This window comes from Dendropsophus ebraccatus, chromosome 4 (assembly GCF_027789765.1).
Source record: "Dendropsophus ebraccatus isolate aDenEbr1 chromosome 4, aDenEbr1.pat, whole genome shotgun sequence".
NCBI classification, from domain to species: Eukaryota; Metazoa; Chordata; class Amphibia; order Anura; family Hylidae; genus Dendropsophus; species Dendropsophus ebraccatus.
In genome coordinates this window covers 100,109,723-100,130,635 of record NC_091457.1, presented here as the reverse complement: position 1 = coordinate 100,130,635, position 20,913 = coordinate 100,109,723, and the positions used below count along the sequence as shown (strand labels likewise).

General features: G+C 45.6%; 3 protein-coding genes across 5 annotated transcripts; 2 read left to right on the top strand and 1 right to left on the bottom strand.

Moving 5' to 3' along the window:
• The first annotated feature begins 39 nt into the window (after positions 1-39).
• On the top strand, positions 40-15,274 carry USB1 (U6 snRNA biogenesis phosphodiesterase 1). Of its 2 annotated transcripts, none has more exons than XM_069966412.1 (7): positions 40-123; positions 7,128-7,279; positions 12,371-12,554; positions 12,743-12,796; positions 13,453-13,558; positions 14,868-14,951; positions 15,074-15,274. In XM_069966412.1, the coding sequence occupies exons 2-7, from the start codon at positions 7,168-7,170 to the stop codon at positions 15,176-15,178; spliced, it is 645 nt and encodes a 214-aa protein (XP_069822513.1). In that variant the 5' UTR covers positions 40-123; positions 7,128-7,167; the 3' UTR covers positions 15,179-15,274. The 2 variants fall into 2 exon arrangements, with proteins under 2 accessions (XP_069822513.1, XP_069822515.1); XM_069966414.1 differs by having other exon boundaries at positions 57-145.
• LOC138788498 (uncharacterized) lies at positions 8,290-11,923 on the top strand. Of its 2 annotated transcripts, XM_069966410.1 has the most exons (3): positions 8,290-10,962; positions 11,512-11,567; positions 11,650-11,694. In XM_069966410.1, exon 1 carries the CDS (start codon positions 8,312-8,314, stop codon positions 10,541-10,543), a length of 2,232 nt encoding a protein of 743 aa, XP_069822511.1. In that variant the 5' UTR covers positions 8,290-8,311; the 3' UTR covers positions 10,544-10,962; positions 11,512-11,567; positions 11,650-11,694. The 2 variants fall into 2 exon arrangements, with proteins under 2 accessions (XP_069822511.1, XP_069822512.1); XM_069966411.1 differs by lacking the exons at positions 11,512-11,567; positions 11,650-11,694 and adding an exon at positions 11,865-11,923.
• A 719-nt stretch (positions 15,275-15,993) lies between the features above and the next one.
• Positions 15,994-20,675, bottom strand: SETD6 (SET domain containing 6, protein lysine methyltransferase). Its single transcript, XM_069968639.1, has 9 exons — positions 20,578-20,675; positions 20,412-20,489; positions 20,142-20,286; positions 19,581-19,722; positions 19,293-19,487; positions 17,486-17,618; positions 17,227-17,407; positions 17,010-17,152; positions 15,994-16,601 (listed from the first exon to the last, which is right to left on the bottom strand). Exons 1-9 carry the CDS (start codon positions 20,602-20,604, stop codon positions 16,266-16,268), a joined length of 1,380 nt encoding a protein of 459 aa, XP_069824740.1. The 5' UTR covers positions 20,605-20,675; the 3' UTR covers positions 15,994-16,265.
• Between the last annotated feature and the right edge of the window lie 238 nt (positions 20,676-20,913).

The following is a 20,913-nucleotide window of genomic DNA, read 5'->3' as shown; positions in this document are numbered from 1 at the left end:
ATGTGCTTTACTGTTTCCAGGGAGACCTGTTCTAGCAGAGCACAACTTCCGGGGCAGCGTCAGGCTGGCGCTCGTGGAGTACAGCAGCTCCGAGGATGAGGGGGAAACCGCGCAGCGGAGCGGGTGTGTGACGGGACCCCGGGAGGTGTGGCGCCCTCTATGGGCGGTATAATGTCAGGGGTCGCAGCCCTTAGTATAGTACTGATAAGGACTTGTATTATGTGGCCTCATTTACTTGCTGGTTTAGCCTCCATTTACCAGTGTAGTTGGGATCATGGCTGAATATAGTTTGGTGGGCACTCCTTCGGTCCATTTCCTCAATGTAAGCCTATTGTGCAGGATGTATTAGATCTGCCACACATAAGAGTCTCACACAGAAGAAGTATACCTGTGGGATGGAGCAGAGATGGTCACCAGTAGGTACACCCCACCAGTAAGCCCAGTCAGCATGCTGCAGTATTAGCATACTCTTGTGCTGGGATCATTATATTATTATATGTACTGGTACCAGAAGATTATTATATGGATATGGTACTCTGGTGTGCTGTTATATGGATGTGTTACTGTCACCGGTGTGCTGTTTTATGGACATGTTACCGGTACGGCTGTTATATGGATGTGTTACTGTCACCGGTGTGCTGTTATATGGACATGTTACCGGTACGGCTGTTATATGGACATGTTACCGGTATGGCTATTGTATGGACATGTAACCGGTACGGCTGTTATATGGACGTGTTACCGGTACGGCTGTTATATGGACGTGTTACCGGTACGGCTGTTATATGGACGTGTTACCGGTACGGCTGTTATATGGACGTGTTACCGGTACGGCTGTTATATGGACGTGTTACCGGTACGGCTGTTATATGGACGTGTTACCGGTACGGCTGTTATATGGACGTGTTACCGGTGCGGCTGTTATATGGACGTGTTACCGGTGCGGCTGTTATATGGACGTGTTACCGGTGCGGCTGTTATATGGACGTGTTACCGGTGCGGCTGTTATATGGACGTGTTACCGGTGCGGCTGTTATATGGACGTGTTACCGGTGCGGCTGTTATATGGACGTGTTACCGGTGCGGCTGTTATATGGACGTGTTACCGGTGCGGCTGTTATATGGACGTGTTACCGGTGCGGCTGTTATATGGACGTGTTACCGGTGCGGCTGTTATATGGACGTGTTACCGGTGCGGCTGTTATATGGACGTGTTACCGGTGCGGCTGTTATATGGACGTGTTACCGGTGCGGCTGTTATATGGACGTGTTACCGGTGCGGCTGTTATATGGACGTGTTACCGGTGCGGCTGTTATATGGACGTGTTACCGGTGCGGCTGTTATATGGACGTGTTACCGGTGCGGCTGTTATATGGACGTGTTACCGGTGCGGCTGTTATATGGACGTGTTACCGGTGCGGCTGTTATATGGACGTGTTACCGGTGCGGCTGTTATATGGACGTGTTACCGGTGCGGCTGTTATATGGACGTGTTACCGGTGCGGCTGTTATATGGACGTGTTACCGGTGCGGCTGTTATATGGACGTGTTACCGGTGCGGCTGTTATATGGACGTGTTACCGGTGCGGCTGTTATATGGACGTGTTACCGGTGCGGCTGTTATATGGACGTGTTACCGGTGCGGCTGTTATATGGACGTGTTACCGGTGCGGCTGTTATATGGACGTGTTACCGGTGCGGCTGTTATATGGACGTGTTACCGGTGCGGCTGTTATATGGACGTGTTACCGGTGCGGCTGTTATATGGACGTGTTACCGGTGCGGCTGTTATATGGACGTGTTACCGGTGCGGCTGTTATATGGACGTGTTACCGGTGCGGCTGTTATATGGACGTGTTACCGGTGCGGCTGTTATATGGACGTGTTACCGGTGCGGCTGTTATATGGACGTGTTACCGGTGCGGCTGTTATATGGACGTGTTACCGGTGCGGCTGTTATATGGACGTGTTACCGGTGCGGCTGTTATATGGACGTGTTACCGGTGCGGCTGTTATATGGACGTGTTACCGGTGCGGCTGTTATATGGACGTGTTACCGGTGCGGCTGTTATATGGACGTGTTACCGGTGCGGCTGTTATATGGACGTGTTACCGGTGCGGCTGTTATATGGACGTGTTACCGGTGCGGCTGTTATATGGACGTGTTACCGGTGCGGCTGTTATATGGACGTGTTACCGGTGCGGCTGTTATATGGACGTGTTACCGGTGCGGCTGTTATATGGACGTGTTACCGGTGCGGCTGTTATATGGACGTGTTACCGGTGCGGCTGTTATATGGACGTGTTACCGGTGCGGCTGTTATATGGACGTGTTACCGGTGCGGCTGTTATATGGACGTGTTACCGGTGCGGCTGTTATATGGACGTGTTACCGGTGCGGCTGTTATATGGACGTGTTACCGGTGCGGCTGTTATATGGACGTGTTACCAGTATGGATGTGTTACTCTCACCGGTGTGCTGTTATATGGACATATTACTGGTAGTGCTGTAGTATTATATGGATGTGTTACTCTCACCAGTGTGTTGTTCTATGGACGTGGTACCGCTACGGCTGTAGTATGGATGTGTTACTAATAATAATAAAGTATGGAGGTGTTATTGGTACTGTTGTGTTATTATAGGTGTTGCTGGTACAGGCGTAATGTATGGAAGTGTTGCAGGCATTGGAGTACTGTGGTCCCTCAAGATACAATATTTATTGGTACCAGGACGATCATTGTATGTTGAAAATATTGTATGTTGAGGCCAAAACTCTATGGAAAACTGGTAATTGGTTCTGAAGCCCCCAAAATGTCACCATAAAATGCTGTCCCCCTAAAAAATGAAGATTAAAGAAAGAAAAACAAGCAGATAACTAATATGGATAAAGCGTGTCCTTACATATAATAGTCAGAAAAAGCGACTGGAGACTGAAAACTACTTTTTGTGTAGAAGACCAGATAGTTTTTGATTTTTTTTCCCCCCCAATGGCAGATTTTAGCTCAATCAAAAGATCTTCAGTGGGATTTAGGTCAGTACTTATTACTGTCCATTTTAAAACAGTCCATTTTTTCTTTTTCAACCATTCCTGTGTACTTTTGGATGCGTGCTTTGGGCCATTGTCTTGCTGGAGTACCCATGGTCTTCAGCTAAAACCAAGTTTTCTTACACTGGATAGGACATTTTGCTCTAAAACCTTGATAATTCTCTTGATTTCGTGAGTCCTGTGATACCTTCAAGGCCTCTAGAAACCAGACACAGTAAAGCAACCCCACAGCCTTATGGATCCTCCACCATGCTTAACTGTTGGTAGGGTGTCCTTTCCCCTATAAGCGTCATTGTGCCGTCTGTAAGCAAAGTGTTGCTTTGCAATGCCAAAAAGCTAGATTTTTGTTTAATCTGCCCACAAAACACCTTCCCAGAAGAATAGTGGTTTGTCAAGGTACTCTCTGGCAAAGATCAGTCATTCTTGTTATGTATTCTCTTCAGCAATGGTTTCTTTCTTGGTCTTCGCCCATAAAGGAGAAGTCCGGCCAAAATTTTTATTAAAGTATTGTATTGCCCCCCCCCCCCCCCAAAAAAAGTTATACAAATGCCCAATATACACCTATATGACAAGTGTTCGGCATATGGTACTTGTTGTAACCATGACCCCAGACTATTCCACGTTTAGGTTTGTGAATGTTTGACGTGTTTGTTCCATTATTTGCACCAATCTTCAAAGACTTCTCTTGTCAAAATTCCTCTCCTCCTCCATGTCCAGAGAGGTTCTTTATGGTTCCGTGCTTGGTAAACTTCTTCATAACATTGCATGCTGTTGAAACTGGGATACCAGGTAGTGATGTCACGATACCAGAATTTTAATTTCGATACCGATACCAACTATCAAATTTCGATACCCGATACTAATTCGATACTTTTAAAAGTAATTTTTTAAAAACCACAATGAAAGATTTTGCCAAATTTTTCAACACCAAATTTTTATTGGCTTGAAAACTACAAACAGTCTTGCATTGACAATGGTTGATCTGGTCTCTATGTTCCTGTGCTGTAAATTGTGCCCTGTAAGCACAGGGGTTGTGCCTACTGCCCCTCCAAGCACCGTTCTGTGACGGCCCACTCAATTGATGATAATCAGGGGGGACAGGCTGCCGGAGGCAGATTGCCATGTGGGGAGCGGGGATGCACCACTTGGCCAACCCACCCCCTCTAATGATAATCAATGAAGGGGTCAGGCCAGATCGGTGCTTGGAGTTGTGGTAGCCACGTCCACAGTGCTCCTAACTGCTTATTGGGCACAACTGGGGACATACCCCCTGTGCCCACTAGGGGGTTATCAGCAGGTTAGATTCCATTTTAAGGCCTTAGCCAGTGAGTGGGTTTCTGTTTCCCTTGGGATCCATTTACACATACATGATGTGATTCCTTTGTTCAATTACATTAATATCTGCAGCATTAAATGTGCAGCAGATCTTGTATGTGTGAATGGTAGGGACCATTTGGGTGCCTTCACACATAGCGTATTGCAGCACATTGAGTCTCACAGTAAAGTCCATTGCAATACTGAGTAATTTAACTGATTTAGATGCCCAGCAGGCTCCTGCCTGCTTCTCCAGGGTCCCTACTCACTGACCTCCCGCTCAGCCAATCACGGCTATGTTCCTGCGCAGCCAGTGATTGGCTAAGCAGGCTGTCAAAAAGCAGGGAACTTGGAGAAACAGGCAGGAGTCTGCTGGGCATCCAAATCAGTTAAATTACAGGGCTATTGTTCTATATTGTTGCAGCAGAATGGAGTGCCATAGACTTTAAAGCGACTCTGTACCCACAATCCTGACCCCCAGATACGCACAGATACGCCCATAGGGCACGGAGCTCCAATTTTAAAAGTATTTTTTTTTTTATGACAATAACAGCATCACCTGCCAAACGGACCGCAGGACAGATCTTGGAGTAAAAGCAGCTATACGAAGGTACAAGTGGTTTGGGGGGGGGGGGGTGTCAGATTGTGGGTACAGAGTCGCTTTAATTGAAATCAGTATCGCTTCAGATTTGACTGCCAGAATGGGATCCATAAACTCTGCTGTGATATCCTAAGGTGGGAAAAGGCGAAGGGACCTTTATTTATTATTGGAAATATATAGGTCTGGGCGATATTGGCCTAAATCAATGTCGTGGTTAATCGTACATGTAGCAGTGGTAACGATAATTGACACGCCTTTTTTTGGAAGCCACACTGGCGCTATTTTGTTTCAGCTAAATTCTCCATGTTCCTATGCCCCCCCCCATCCCCCAGTGTTTGTATATACTCTGAGATGGCAGTGTCTGTATATACTGTGGCACTGCAGCAGTCCTTTTACATGGCACCAGGGTTGGCACAAAATACATGGGGGAGACTGCCACAGAATATTCAGACACTGCATTGCCATAGATAGAGGGGGCAGAGAGAAAGAAGAGATAGATAGATAGATAGATAGATAGATAGATAGGACATAGATAGATAGGAGAAAAGAATCATTAGGCTTACAGCATGGGATCCTGGACGCTGCACCAGAGACTAAGGAGGAGGGAGGACGCAGACAGGCTGGGCAGGACTCACAGGTCACCACACTGCCCGGGAAGCACGGCCTGTGCTACGGAGAACGCCGCTGAAACACACACACACACATACAGGCCAATGATTTATGTCATGTGGACCTGTCTGGCGGCTGCAGCGTTATCTTCAGACCCCCTGATGAAGTTTGGTTTCTCCCTAGACGGTGTCTGCACAGGAATGCAGTTTCTTCTAATAAAATGAAGGCAGCACAACCGGCTCCCATGTGAGAGGGTAATATTCAGGTTACATCCCCCCTATAGCCAGAGCCAATCCCCCAGTCACCCCCACGTTACTATGATGTCCAGCACTTGCAGGATGCTGACACCACCACCAACACACAGCAGTTTCATTTGAATGCCGCTGTTAGTTTTGGAAAGCGGCATCTAAATGGTTACAGGGGTTTTCCTATTGAACTCTACTTGTAAGAGATCGTAGATAGGAGCGTGCATACAGGATCTGGAGAGCCGAATACAGCACAACTTGCGGGCAGCTCTACTCATCCTCTATGCACACTCTGAAAGTTGTGCTGTATTCGGCTCTCCAGATCCTGTATCCCGTGGCCACAAAGGAGCCGAGGTGGCGATATAAAGCTCCCTTGGGGGGATGGGGGCAGAGGTTAGAGCATGCACAGAGGATCAATAGAGCTGCCGGAAAGTTGTGCTGTGTTTGGCTTTCCACATCCTCTATGCATGCTCCGATCCACGATCTCAGTAAGGTTAAAACGGAAGGGCTGAACCTGCACAGGAACAGGGAGAAGCTGGGGCAGCAGCCTAAAGTGGTGAAGTTTGTGACCACGGAAGTAACTAGGACTAGGCAAGTTTAGCATCCAATGGAGTATGAGAGGCGGGCAATAGGAGTACAAGTTCGGCGAATCAGGTAAATTTTAGCAGCAGGGGGGCGGCGGACAATAGCAAACCGCAGCAGGGAGGAAGCCGGTAACTGAATAAACACATAGCAGGCCTTCGTCTTGCCGCCCGCAATGTTTTCCGCGGTATATTCCATGCGCCGGTTAACATAAAGAATTCGATACCAGGGAATCCTCGTATCAAATCGTTTTTTTGCCCGAAATATCGATAGTAGTATCGATATTTCGGTGCATCGTGCATCCCTAATACCAGGGTCTTTGGAGATGGCCTTTTGGAAGTCTCGTGTTTGCTGTCTCCACCATTGTGGCACAGTAACAAGGCCTAACATGTGGCACTTGAGTCCTCCTTTATTATCTAATATCTATCTATCTATCTATCTATCTATCTATCTATCTATCTATCTATCTATCTATAGTAGTATATCAGACAAGACTGAGGGCTCATTACATATATCTGCCTGGGACATAACTTTATGACGAGCCTTGCAGCAATCCAACATTTCTATCTCTGCATTTATTTTAAAAACAATTTTTTTATTATACAGTCATGTTAATACTATGCATGTATTACTGTTACATTATTACATAGTCTTGTTATTATATGGATACGTGACTATTTTATACCACATTAAAATCCTCTTCTGACTTTTATATCTTGTGTCTGCAGGCTTCCAGCTCCACTCCCCATCCCACAAGCTATACTGAGCATGTTCTCAGACCCAGACATTGAGTACCACGATGACATCAATAAACATGGTGGACGTGTCCGTAGCTTCCGTCATGAGCGAGGGAATTGGGCATCTTACGCGTATGCAGTGTGTAAGTGGTAGGAGGGCAGAGTTTGCAGTTAGAAGATTATCCACTTAGTAGACAATGATCATAGAAGAAATGCTCGTAATCTTTGATGCAAGTGCTCTTGTGCACAATTTTATTTTGGCATAAAGTGTATTCACAGACATAAATTCCGACGTTTCGGTGGTGACACCTTTTTCAGGGGTCTATGAACGTGAACAAATATATATACAATGAGACATGGTTACAGGGTAAGTAACATGCACAGGACTATGATAAAAAAGTGGGGAAGGTTGGGGAAGTGGGTACAAGACTTATAGGGAAGGTAACATCATATATGACATATAGTACATAAATATAGTCATAACACAGTGGAAGCTGGTTGGAATATGTAGAGGCTGATGACAAGAGTAGGCAGAGGATATTCCATTGCTATGAGGAAATATACAGGTATTAGTATAGGTCTATTCACATTTTGTATCAGCAGTAGCAGGGCAAGATTAGTACATAAATGCATGCAGCAAGAGTGCTATAAGACATAGAAAAGAGTTGAAATCAGATAGATATTAGAGTCAGGGTAGAAGTACAGGTGATGGAAATGCCTGTGTATGGCTCGGTAGTAGGGGTCTGCTGTAGATGAGGAGAGTACAGAGTGAGGTGGGTTATAGCTTATAATGCTGGTAGTGTGGGGTCTATGGTATGTAGTAGTTACCTGGTTGGTAACGGGAAGTCCATGAGATGTGGAAGCCCGAGGAGATTCGGGGGAAGGTTGAGTGCCGGACAATATGGCTGCAAAGGAATAGGCCGGTAAGATAGCTATATTGTGAGGGAAGTAGGCAGGACGGGGTGGGATATTTACCCGCGTTGACACCATGCAGGGACCCGGATCCGGCGGAGCTCTGTCGCGCATTGATGACGCGGACGGCATGACGTCCGAGCGTCTTATAGGGTTGGCGCATGCGCGCTGATGCGGTCTAGTGAATGCGTGCGTACCTACTGCGAAGGCGCAGTGTTACGTGATCGGGGGCGGAGAGAAGGCGGGCCTGGACTGCATTTGGGATGTCTCATGTATGGGAGGCGGAGAGAGGCTATGAGGCTATGATGCGGGACCAGGTATATAAATGGCAGGAACAGCTTCCCCAACGCCCACGCTCAACCAGATACCCACATTATTCATCAGAAGAACAAGCCTCATCAAGTTCAGGGAGCGAGTTCGGCTCGCACAGAGGGAGGTCCTTCCAGGGACCCCACAACCGTAACAGAAGGGGCAACAGGACCAACCCAGGAACCACCACACGGGGGGCGACGAATCGGATACAGACGCGTTCCCAGGTAGGAACCAACCCACTTGTCTATAACATCTCCTCCAAGACTCTAACACACACGGAAATGAGCCTTCTACAGAAGGGTCTCTCATTCTGCCCAACACCCAATTTCGATACATTTAAGCTTGAACAGGAACTTAACCGATTCTTTCGGACACTACGCCTCAAAGTACACTTCCAGAACATCAACACCAACACAGAGAGACCCGCACCATTAGGCATGTTTACCTTGAAAGAGACTGGGTTACGTAATCCCAGTTCGTATAACCCCCCGAGACACCATCATCCAATAGAAACCTATATTACACTGGTCCAGAGAGACATTACGAGTGTAATCACAAACATCAGGAAGGGACAATATCGCTTGCAACATAACTTTTCACATCAGGAACGCCTGGCCCTAAACTCACTAACTAAAGACAAAGAACTCATCATCAAACCAGCTGACAAGGGCGGCGCCATGGACCGCTCTTACTACATAACAGAAATACACTCACAACTCAACGATAACAACACATACATCCCCATAGACAGAGATCCCACTCCGAACATCAGACAGGACATTCACAACATACTGGACAAATACGTCCAGAACAACACCATTGACTCCCAATTACAGGAATTTCTCATCAACCACCACCCAGTGACACCTGTCTTTTACACACTGCCCAAGATTTACAAAAACCTACAGACACCGCCTGGGCGCCCTATAGTTGCCTCTACTGACTCTATCTTATCACCTCTAGCCAAGTTTGTGGAAAAAATCCTTACACCTATCATCAGATGTACTCGCTCCTTTCTACTCGACACTTCTGACTTCCTGACTCACATCAAGAACAGCAGCCCAGTATCTCCTGAAAGCATCCTAGTAACCCTGGACGTATGTAGTCTGTACACATGTATCCCACACACTGAGGGACTACAAGCCACTAGGAACCTTCTAAATAACGAGACCAACCTGACACACAACCAGAAAGAATTCTGCTTAGAACTACTACACATCATCCTCACCAAAAATTACTTTCTTTTTGGGGATCAGTACTATATGCAGATAGCCGGGACCGCGATAGGCTCTAATGTGGCACCTCCGTATGCTAATGCATTCATGGCCCAGTTTGAAAACGATGTCGTGTATACACACCCCCTAAGCTGCAACATTAGAATCTGGAAAAGATTCATAGATGATATCTTTTGCATTTGGACAGGCACCGATGACACACTGAAACAATTCTTCAATGACATCAACACCCACACCCCAGGCCTTAAATTCACCATCCATTCTGACACTACAACCATCAACTTCCTCGATACCCAGGTCACCAAGGACACTACAGGGCATATTAGCACTGACCTATATGTGAAACCTACAGATAGGAATAGTCTCCTTCATTACACCAGCTGTCACCCACGATCAGTAAAAAACTCGCTGCCCAAATCCCAATACTGTCGGGTACAGAGGATAGTATCAGACGACAACACTAGACAATCACGACTTAGAGAGATGGCCGACAAATTTGCCAACAGGGGTTACCCACCTAGCACCACAGGTACCTACAGAACAATGACCATTCACAATACCAGAACAACTGAACCCAAACCTCTGAGGGTGGCATTCGTCAACACCTACCACCCGTTCTCACCACGCATACAGAAGAACATAACAGCACACTGGGACCTACTTGCCAAAGCTTATCCTGATATTACAGAATTCCAGCAACCACCCCTCATGTGTCACAAACGCCCTCCCAACCTTCGGGACCGCCTAGTTAAGGCTGATATCGGTCTCCTTACTAAAACCAGTAGACAAACCCTCCTTGCATCAAAACGGAAAGGCACATTCCCCTGTCTACATTGTCACCAGTGCTCTGTCACCAAGGGACCCTCTGCCACACATCCATACAGGCAAAAAGTTCCCTATGAAGGGATACTTCACATGCGACAGCTCCTATGTGGTATATCTTATTAAGTGTCCATGTGGCTTGGGCTATGTGGGAGAGACAACACAGCATATTAGGGACCATATCTCCCAACACAAGTCCACCATACGTTGTGCTAAGACACTCCTACCTATACCTGCCCACTTCATCACGACCAGACATAACATCTCTCAACTACGCTTTCAAGTACTCGAACAAATCCCCTTGGCTCGCCGAGGTGGAAACAGGATCCAGAGACTGAAAGAGCGTGAGGCCTTCTGGATCCACACCCTTGGGACCTTGGAACCCAACGGACTGAACAGAGAATACGAACTGTTCTACTAATAACAACACCTCATGTGTTTATATGTGTATACAATCATGCTTTATTTGTCATATTGTGCGGATTCACCATATTCATATTTACTTTCTCATAGGTCAGACCATGAATCCAATACATCCAGTACAGGTAGTATGGGCATCTAGTAAATAGTATCATCTCTATGATGCATGTCTTCCTTCATTATACCTTCTTATATCTACGGCTCTTTCCCTCTCTCTATATTGCTCTATGTTCCCCCTCCTATATTGCTCTCTACATTATTTATGGTCACCGCTCCTCCCCTTCCCTATTACGTTATATTGTTCTTATGTATCCCTTGTACCACAGCCTCCCATTTGCTAGTCTTATTAATTTACACTTTAGCCACGCATCATAGCCTCTCTCCGCCTCCCATACATGAGACATCCCAAATGCAGTCCAGGCCCGCCTTCTCTCCGCCCCCGATCACGTAACACTGCGCCTTCGCAGTAGGTACGCACGCATTCACTAGACCGCATCAGCGCGCATGCGCCAACCCTATAAGACGCTCGGACGTCATGCCGTCCGCGTCATCAATGCGCGACAGAGCTCCGCCGGATCCGGTTCCCTGCATGGTGTCAACGCGGGTAAATATCCCACCCCGCCCTGCCTACTTCCCTCACAATATAGCTATCTTACCGGCCTATTCCTTTGCAGCCATATTGTCCGGCACTCAACCTTCCACATCTCCTGGACTTCCCGTTACGAACCAGGTAACTACTACATACCATAGACCCCACACTACCAGCATTATAAGCTATAACCCACCTCACTCTTTACTCTCCTCATCTACAGCAGACCCCTACTACCGAGCCATATACACTGCAGCTAGCCACACAGGTATTTCCATAAACTGTACTTCTACCCTGACTCTAATATCTATCTGATTTCAACTCTTTTCTATGTCTTATAGCACTCTTGCTGCATGCATTTATGTACTAATCTTGCCCTGCTACTGCTGATACAAAATGTGAATAGACCTATACTAATACCTGTATATTTCCTCATAGCAATGGAATATCCTCTGCCTACTCTTGTCATCAGCCTCTACATATTCCAACCAGCTTCCACTGTTATGACTATATTTATGTACTATATGTCATATATGATGTTACCTTCCCTATAAGTCTTGTACCCACTTCCCCAACCTTCCCCACTTTTTTTATCATAGCCCTGTGCACGTTACTTACCCTGTAACCATGTCTCATTGTATATATATTTGTTCATGTTCATAGACCCCTGAAAAAGGTGTCACCACCGAAACGTCGGAATTTATGTCTGTGAATACACTTTATGCCAAAATAAAATTGTGCACAACAGCACTTGCATCAAAGATTACGAGCATTTCTTCTATGATCATTGTCTACCAAGTGGATAATCTTCTGACAAGAATACCTCTACTTTCCACTTGCAATTAAAAAACTGAGTGATACTCCTTACGCCCACACTTAGAGTTTGCAGTTATATATGGAGCCAGCATGGTCTTCTGTCTTTACCGTTTTTTCCTGTCTCTCAGTTCATCCCCGGGAGGAATTTTTGGAGATGCTGGAGGAGGTGATGTCTGTAGCCAGGAAACACGGCATCATCCTGAATAAAATGGAGGAATTCCACATCAGCCTATCACAGACTGTTATCCTCCGTCATCACTGGATTAATCCATTTGTCCAGTCAATCAAGGAAAGGCTTTGTTCTGTGAACCGGTCAGTGTATGAAGGAAGGGCGCAACAAATAGTTGGCTTTTCACTTGCAGAAGTGAAGAGCCCATTTGGTTGGTGTCAACTGCTGGTTTATTCAGCGCAAGATTGATAGCATTGCACCCCACTCATGACAAAAGGGTAATCAAGGATTTTCCTGCTTTGACCCTGATCTGTGCCATTGTTCTGTATAGGTTCCTATGTGTGGCTGACCAGCTAAAGGTTTATGTGAACAAAGAGAAGACCAGGTGAGGCCAGCCTACAATGTGTCTGACTGTGTGACATAAATGATATGGTGTAGACTAGTGCTTCCTAATTCCAGTCCTCACCAACAGGTCATGTTTTGAGGATTCCCTTAGTATTTCACAGGTGATATAATTATACTTCGTGCATCAGGTATTCTCTCAGGTGTCCTTTGTATGGGATATCCTCATGGCCTGTTGGTAAGGCTTGACGACTGGATTTGAGAAGCCCTGGTGTAGAAGAGCAGGGCAGGCTGTGATGTATTCTTCTGTGTGGTGTCAAGGAGGAGGGCAGCCTATGATGTCTGGTTGTGTGGTGTAGTGGAGGGTGGTCTGACGTGTTTCAGGACATGTGGTGTACTGCAGGAGGGTTGCCTGTTATGTATGCAGCTTTGTGGTGTAGAAGAGGAACGCAGGCTTTAACATATCTTGCTGTGTTGTGTAGAGGAGGGCAGGCTGTAATGTGTGCAGCTGTGTTGTGTAGAGGAGGACGGGCTGTAATATGTGTCTAGCTGTGTTGTGTAGAGGAGGAGGGACTGTAATATGTGTGCAGCTTTGTCCCTTAGGCATTCAGCATCACTAAGTGTCTGCCAGTCTGTATTTACTGTTACTTTACCTAGAAAGTTATCCTTTTCTATGACTTCTTACTGGTCTCTTTACAGGTCATTCTTGGGGTTGGAAGTAGTGACTGGACACCAGCAACTCCTTGAGATTGTGTCAGAAGTAGACAAGTCTCTACAAGAATTTAATCTGGAGACTTTTTACCAGGTCAGACCCCCACCCCAACTTCTTTAAGGCCATGTTCACATGCTGTAAAACAACGGCCATTGTTTTCATCTTAAATGATTTCCATTGAAGTCTATGGAAACAACAGTTGTTGGTTCACACACTGTATAGAATAATAAAAATAATCAAATTACCGTATTTTTTGGACTATAAGGCGCACCTTCAATTTTAGCCTGCTAAGCCATCTAGGTTCATATATAAGGCGCACCAGACTATAAGGCGCACCGCATTACAGCGTATAAGTTTGAACGAACAAAAAACGTAAGTCACCTGCTGATCACAGTACTTACTGAGGCTCCTTACTATGTCACCTGCTGATCACAGTACTGTATTTACTGAAGCTCCTTACTATGTCACAGTACTGAGGCTCCTAACTATGGTGGCCATAATGCACCATGCAGGGTTGGCAGAATTCTGCATGGAGCATTGTGGCCACCATAGTTAGGAGCCTCAGTACAGTACAGTGTTGCTCTATAACCTCCGGCCACTAGGTGGCGCTATTGAATGAAAGTTTATGCCTGAAGCCTATGCCTAAGCCTGTATCCGGGCTGCGGAGAGCAGGGAGAGCGGTACAGCGGGAGAGCAGGACAGGCCTGCGGAGCCATGGCCATGGAGTCCAGGTGAGGGAGCGCTGTGCTGTGTGGCGGGGAGATGTGAGCTCAACAGCCTATCTGCGCCATGGAGGCCGGAGCTGTCCCGGTCCATATATAAGGCGCACTTACAATTTCTTAGAAAATCATAGTATTTTAAGTGCGCCTTATAGTCCGAAAAATACGTTAATGTTTGTGTCTTCAATTTGCGGCTTTTATTGCGGGAACAGCAGCTGTCATTTTAAGTTGTTCACACACATAGTACATAGTCCTCTCACTCAAAGCAGCACACTGAGCACGGTGGGATTCCGACGTTCTTGCTCAGAAAGAGTTGAGATGCAATACCACATAAAACCTGTGGACACGTGTGGTGTTTGTGCAGAATCTGAAAAACATGGCTGCTTTCTTTTAAACCAACCTTTTTAAGAGAGCCATACACTAGAGCTTAAACTTGCCTTTTCAGCCATTCAGAGTATTTATGGTGTTCAACGTTACATCTTCATTACACTTCATTCCATTAAGAAGATAATTTGAATTATTTTAGCTACCTTGAGTGCAACTTTAAATCTGCACCCTATCAATGGAAGGCTAGGCCACAGATCATAGCAGAGACTGATTTTGTTTTTTTAAATTTATCTAAATTATGGTGTCCACACATTAACCTTAAATAATTCACAGTAAATGCCTTTTTCCCTCTCCAGAATCCCTCATTCCATGTCAGTCTCGCTTGGTGTGTGGGTGACGTGACTAAATCTTTTCAGGGGGCCTGTCTGCAGGAACTACAGGTAAAACACAAATGACAGGTGGTGGCATGGCTTTGACATCTGTTGTAATAAAGATTTGTCAGCATTGATGTAGGTGGGGTTTTGACAACTTCTCATTATCTTTTCTGTTCTCTCAATTGCAGAAGGTCCTGGATGAGTTTGAAGACTCTGATCTTCTCACCCGTTTCAGTGCAGAGGAAATATGTTGTAAGTGTGGAAATAAGGTCATGTCATTCTCACTCCAGTGAACTCGACGATTGTATGCTGCTCGCCCTCAGCACAGCTTTATAATATGTAAAGTATCTGCTGGGTATAGCTTCCTATAAAGTTTTCAGTTTTTTCTTCTTGCTGTTGTGTGCATTCTTCCTAGACATATGTGTAAAACACAAGGGACAGCAGCGCTATACTGAGCCTGCTGCTGGCTGAGTTTTGCACCTGTACTGCTGATCACTGCTCTAGCCTAACCCAGTTTCTTGCGTCCCTTCATTCTTTAGATGTAGATGTCAGACAGCTCAAAGCAATAAGGTCATGTGCCCATAACTGTCTGGCATTTTATCAGACACTATTTTTGCAGTGTTTGTGTATATATAGAAATTTGATATGTTACAGTGAGCACGCAAATGTGCATTTCTTCGCATCATCCACAAGCTTAAGTATAATGTAAAAAGCAGCAGTATTAATAAATGGTAGAATAGAGTATTACAAGGTATGCGAACACATAGTCAGGAGCCTTCATGTAGAAAAGGCTAGAAAATCTGTTGGGCTGTATTGGCTGCAAATATTTATATAGTTATGAGACTCAGGGTCCATTTACACAAAGATTATCTAACAGATAATCTGCCAAAGATTTAAAGCCAAAGCCAGGAACAGACTATAAACAGAGATCAGGTCATAAAGGAAAGCCTGAGATTTCTCTTCTTTTCAAATACATTCCTGGCTTTGGCTTTAAAACTTTGGCAGATAATCTGTCCAATAATTTTTCTGTGTAAATGGACCCTAAGATCCTGGTGTTTATAGGTAGCATGGGGGTATATTTACATACCACAAAGAAACTTTCAATAGCTACACAGTGACTCATGTATTTTATTGCAGAGTATACTAGACAAGACGTCTGTCAGAGTTCAATAACATCACTGTTCTCCAGCGGTCACCTAGATTATACAGCAGTGACATTACCATTCCTGGTATCAGATTTATTACACAGCAGGCAACATCACTACTCATCAGATATGTTAGATAATCAAGATACTTTATTTAGCGGTTTGTATAATGAGATGTACTAGAGCACAGAACAGTCCCCCTTCCTCAGTCTCTGTGCTCCGTCAAATCACAAAGTCATCTATTCCTGGAAGATGAAAGACCTTCTTCACAGTGTGTCAGCTGCAGAAGACTGTGTAATATCTTCTTCTGTCCATACCGTGCATGGAGGGAATACTTCTCCCTCAAACTGAGCTTTGCATACACAGTTTCATCATCTAAAACAGCCTGGTCACTATGTAAGTCATTAGTGTATCCCTTAAGGACAAGTTCTGTAGTTTGATGGATGAGTTTGCGCCAGGAGGGTGGTAGGCGTGAAATCTCCTGATTACTCAGTGTCTCCTCCTCCTCATCATCCTCCCAGCCATCATTCTCTTTGTAATCTGCAAACTCCTCAGGAGACATACACAGCATCTAAAAGAGACTTCATGTAAATGGGTGTGAAGTAAGGGAAACCTCCTCTTAAAGTTTGTAATATGACGATGGGAATGGTAGTTTTTGCAACAGCTGGAGAACTGAAGGTTTCTCATCCCAGCTCTAAGGCCTCATTTTCACGTCCGTAGTCGGCAATTGTGGACCGAACACAGGACAAATACATTTCAAAAGCCCAATTGACACGTCCTTATGTGTGTACAGGGCTCTTATCCCATCTTCAATGCAGAGATCTACAATTACGGACATGTAAATGACATTTTTTTTCCCCCTGCAGCTCAAAAAACAACCAGGAGAATAGAGTGTGAACATAGTGTAAGTTCTATTTACTTCATATTAGGCAGCAATATAGTAAGATGCCTGCAATGTGCTCTGCCAGAGGTAACTTACCTTAAGACACATCCTAAGCTCATCTTCTGTCAATACCCCTTCACAGCCAAATACAAAAGCTCCTTCCTCCCCAACCACATCCATGTGACAAAGGAAGGCCCAGCGTTCCTGCACCCGCTTCCTCTCTTCTTCTGACTTTAATCCTGGTAGTAGAGGAAAGATGAGACAGATCCCTACAGCAGAACTGCATGAAGATCCTGCAGCCTAAACCACATACCTAGCAGAGCTGCCTCTCTTAGAGTCACCATTGGGATTTCAACTGTTTCATTGCTGTTGTTGGGATATGGCTCTGAGAATCCATACATATGCAGAAGCTGCCAGTTTCCCATCTCTCCATAAGTGTTGAACAACTCATCTCCTGCCATTACCGGCTGTGTGGTCACCATTCGCAAACATTCCTGGTACGAGAGGTAACATGCTGTTCATCCAAATACAATGCCTCAATATGAGCAAAAATATCAGTAAAAAAAACTCACTGGTGTAAACTCAAGGTGTGCGTTATGATGCGCAATGTGATTCAGTAAATCAGCCACTGGAACCATCATTGGGGAAAGGACGTCCTTCCTATCATCATCATCATCCTCCTCCTCCTCCAGCGGCTCCTGGAAGCTGTGGAGTAATAAGTTTATGAAATAGGAAGACTGATAAGATGATCTTCAGACCTGAATACATAGAGTATATTACAAAGCTAGGAAAAAACATTTATAAGGCAAAACTAAGAAAAAAATCAATTGCGCAAGTTTGTGGGACAATCCATTTTTTCGTGTCAGTATTAATACAGCAATACCAAATTTAGGTAGTTTTTGTTTTACTGTAAAAGATAAGTGAACACAAACTCTTTATTACCAAGTTCTTACTGCTATAACTTTTTTCAACACAGAGCTGTGGGAGGGATCATTTGCACTGTGGTCTGTAGGTTTTTGTTGGTACCACATTAGCAAAGATGGCCTTGAGCTGCAGTGACAGTCGGTTAGCATGCGAACGTGCATATCAGACTCCATGGACAACCAATGATGTAGGTACAAATTGTTTAGTTGCTGGTCATCAACTCCATCAAAACAGTTCTCTGATTTTATTCATTACTATTTGGGCAACGGCTACAGATAGCTGCTGGGCCTATGTCATACTTCCCCTACTCGACCCATGACATAACTGTATGTTGTGGGTCAGGAGAGAGTTATCAAAAGCACATGGTGAATGGCGCAAAAAATTTGAATAAAAAAAAAAGTGATAAACAAATTTCTAACTAGTAATTGCTTTTCCTCGAAGCCCATGACTATTATTACCTATTTTCCATCTATGGATCTATTTCACCATACTCTAATTTTTATTTGTACCATGTGAGGGTAAATCAGAGCTTTCTTCCTTGCCCTATGACTGCATCCAACTCCTGCTCCATTGGACAGGAAGCAGCTCACATGTCTGTGATTTTACAGATCCATGAGACACCCCAACAGATGTGTACTGGATTGTCTGTAATTTGTGGACACTAGAGGTAACTTCATAACGTGTAATCATACTGCCCATTTCGTTACAAGTACTTTTTATGGATCTGCAAAAAAATATGGACGAATGCAAATTGCGGACTGAAAATTCCTCTCACCCTATCAATACATCTGTGCTCAGTTCCTTGTCTTCACTGTAAGCTCTGTGCACATTGCATATCTTATATAAGCCAAAATTACACTCTAGACCTCTGTAAGGTTCACTATAGATATACTTAAAGAGGATGTACCACCAGGTACATCCTCTTTAATCTGAACCCACTGATCAAACAGCGCCAGCACAGGGAAGCCGGTGCCGCGGTCCGGTTCCCGTGCACGGCGCCGTTCTATGCACTGGAACCAGCCGGTGCTCAAGCGCTGGAGGTAGGCCTGGCCGCCCCAAGTGGGAGGGAATTCCCTTCCCTGTATGACGCGGCTCAGTTCATTCCAAGGGAGCCACGTCATACAGGGGAGGAAATCCCTCCCACTGGGGGCAGCCCGGCCGGTTCCCGTGCATAGAATGGCGCTGTGCACGGAAATCGGGCTGCGGTCCGAAAAACGGACCGCGGCACCAGTTTTCCCGTGATGGCGCCGTTTGATTAGTGGGTTCAGATTAAGGGGGGGGGGGATGTACCTGGTGGTAAATCCTCTTTAACCTTAATTCCTGGAGCTAATGCTGGTGTATGTGCTAAAGGTAGGGCTCAGAGTATGTTTCCACAGAGCCTCACTCGATGTTTGGACGCTCACCTCAACTTTATCAATAAATTTGTACATGACACTGATGATCAGCACCCCTCACCTGTACGCCATGACAAATGCCACCAGCCTTTTGTACAAATCCAGGGAGTGCTTCTGAGGACAGAACATATTGGAGTGCCTCCTGAGGAATGGTAGCACAATGGTGTTGTATTCCTGCTCTATGTTCTCCAGGTCTTTCTTCACAGCCTGAGTCACACCGGTGCCTTTCAGCAGTTGCAGCCTCTCGTCCTCAGACCTATGAAGAATTCAGCAACAGGGTTCATTCAGTGACCTGAGATACTGATGGTTGTCTGCTCCTACGCTATACTCAATAGTCAAATGTCCTCACCAGAACATGGGCAGATCAGGGGGAGTCAGATGGGGCCACAGTCCAAAGTATGCGGCCCACGGAGAACACTTGTCTGTGGCTTCATACATGAGAGAGATAAGAAGGGGAACCCAACCAGATCGGCTTTGCAAGTTGTCCTGTTCTGTGGCACAGGGAGAAATAAATCACAAATCCAAGTCACAAAACACGACTGACAGTGTCTCCACCACCATCATTGTACCTGTTGGCCAAAGTGTCAGACTGTTCTATTATACCTGAATGCATTAATGTTGGGGCTATACCGCTATCAGGCTGAATTCCCATCTGTGTTCAAAGGCTCCATCTAGGACCTCAGTCACAGTTTGTTCAGTGCACAAAAATAGAGCCAGACAGTCCATTGCACCACAGACACCAGCAGATCCCATTCACTTTAACAGGGTTTGTCAGGTTCCATTCTGGTGTCTGTTTATTTAGCAGGATTTCAGTGGACAAAGAAAATCTGCTTGCAGTGTTTTATATTTTTGTCTTTGATGGGGGTACAATGCAGGTGAGGAGTTAGCGCTAGCATGTCACAGGCAGTACCTTTCTCCAGGAGATCCCGGATCCTGGTTGTGTGCTGGGACAGAAGGGCAGAGCGGGGAACAGAGAAAATGACTTCTCCTGCAGGAAGATCCTCATGTGTCAGCATCCCATACTGCCAGACGGAGTGCTGGCTGCTGATGTACACCTAGAGAGCATATACTGTCACTGTCCTCTGCACAACTATCACTCATTCATGGAGAAGGTGCAGCTGAGCATATCAGACCCCCTACAATACATATCAGACCCCCAACCCTCTCCTCTGCTGCTCACCTTAGGGTTAAGCTGGATGGTGACGTTATCACACCACTGGAGGAAATGCTGGAGTACACCATTCTCCTCATCTTCCACCTGCACAGAAAGAAATCCCAATAAAGAAAAGCCTGAGTACGTACAATGTAACCAGTGCCGTAGTAACAGCAGAATGATAATGCGGCACCTTGCGTCTCTTCGGCTCCGGGCTCATGTTTATCTCTCCGCACGTGTTTCCGGATCACTTCCGGGTGGCGCCCACGTCACATTACTACTTCCGGTATGAGCTGCTGCCGGGTTGGTGACTAGCTTGTGCTAAGCCCCGTCTTATACTGGTTGTTGCCATAGAGTGGGGGTGTCGCAGCAATATTCACATTAACAGGCAAACCCTTCATTGTTCTATGTGGTCATGTGATACCGATCAGACCTCCCCAACTTTGTCCTTTACAGTCATGTGACAATAACTGTGTAGTCTACCACCCCAGTCCGGGTCATGTGACAATACCTGTCTAGTCTGCCACCC

Bases quoted from the DNA above. Each gene is read 5' to 3' on its own strand.
- USB1 (XM_069966412.1), top strand. From the start codon at position 7,168: ATGTTCTCAGACCCAGACATTGAGTACCACGATGACATCAATAAACAT. The intron at 7,280-12,370 runs GTAAGTGGTAGG...CCTGTCTCTCAG, and splicing joins ATCTTACGCGTATGCAGTGT to TTCATCCCCGGGAGGAATTT. The intron at 14,952-15,073 runs GTAAAACACAAA...TCTCAATTGCAG, and splicing joins CCTGTCTGCAGGAACTACAG to AAGGTCCTGGATGAGTTTGA.
- SETD6 (XM_069968639.1), bottom strand. From the start codon at position 20,604: ATGAGCCCGGAGCCGAAGAGACGCAAG. The intron at 20,287-20,411 runs GTGAGCAGCAGA...TATGCTCTCTAG, and splicing joins CCATCCAGCTTAACCCTAAG to GTGTACATCAGCAGCCAGCA. The intron at 19,488-19,580 runs GTGAGGACATTT...AATTCTTCATAG, and splicing joins CCTGATCTGCCCATGTTCTG to GTCTGAGGACGAGAGGCTGC.
- LOC138788498 (XM_069966411.1), top strand. From the start codon at position 8,312: ATGTCTCATGTATGGGAGGCGGAGAGAGGCTATGAGGCTATGATGCGG.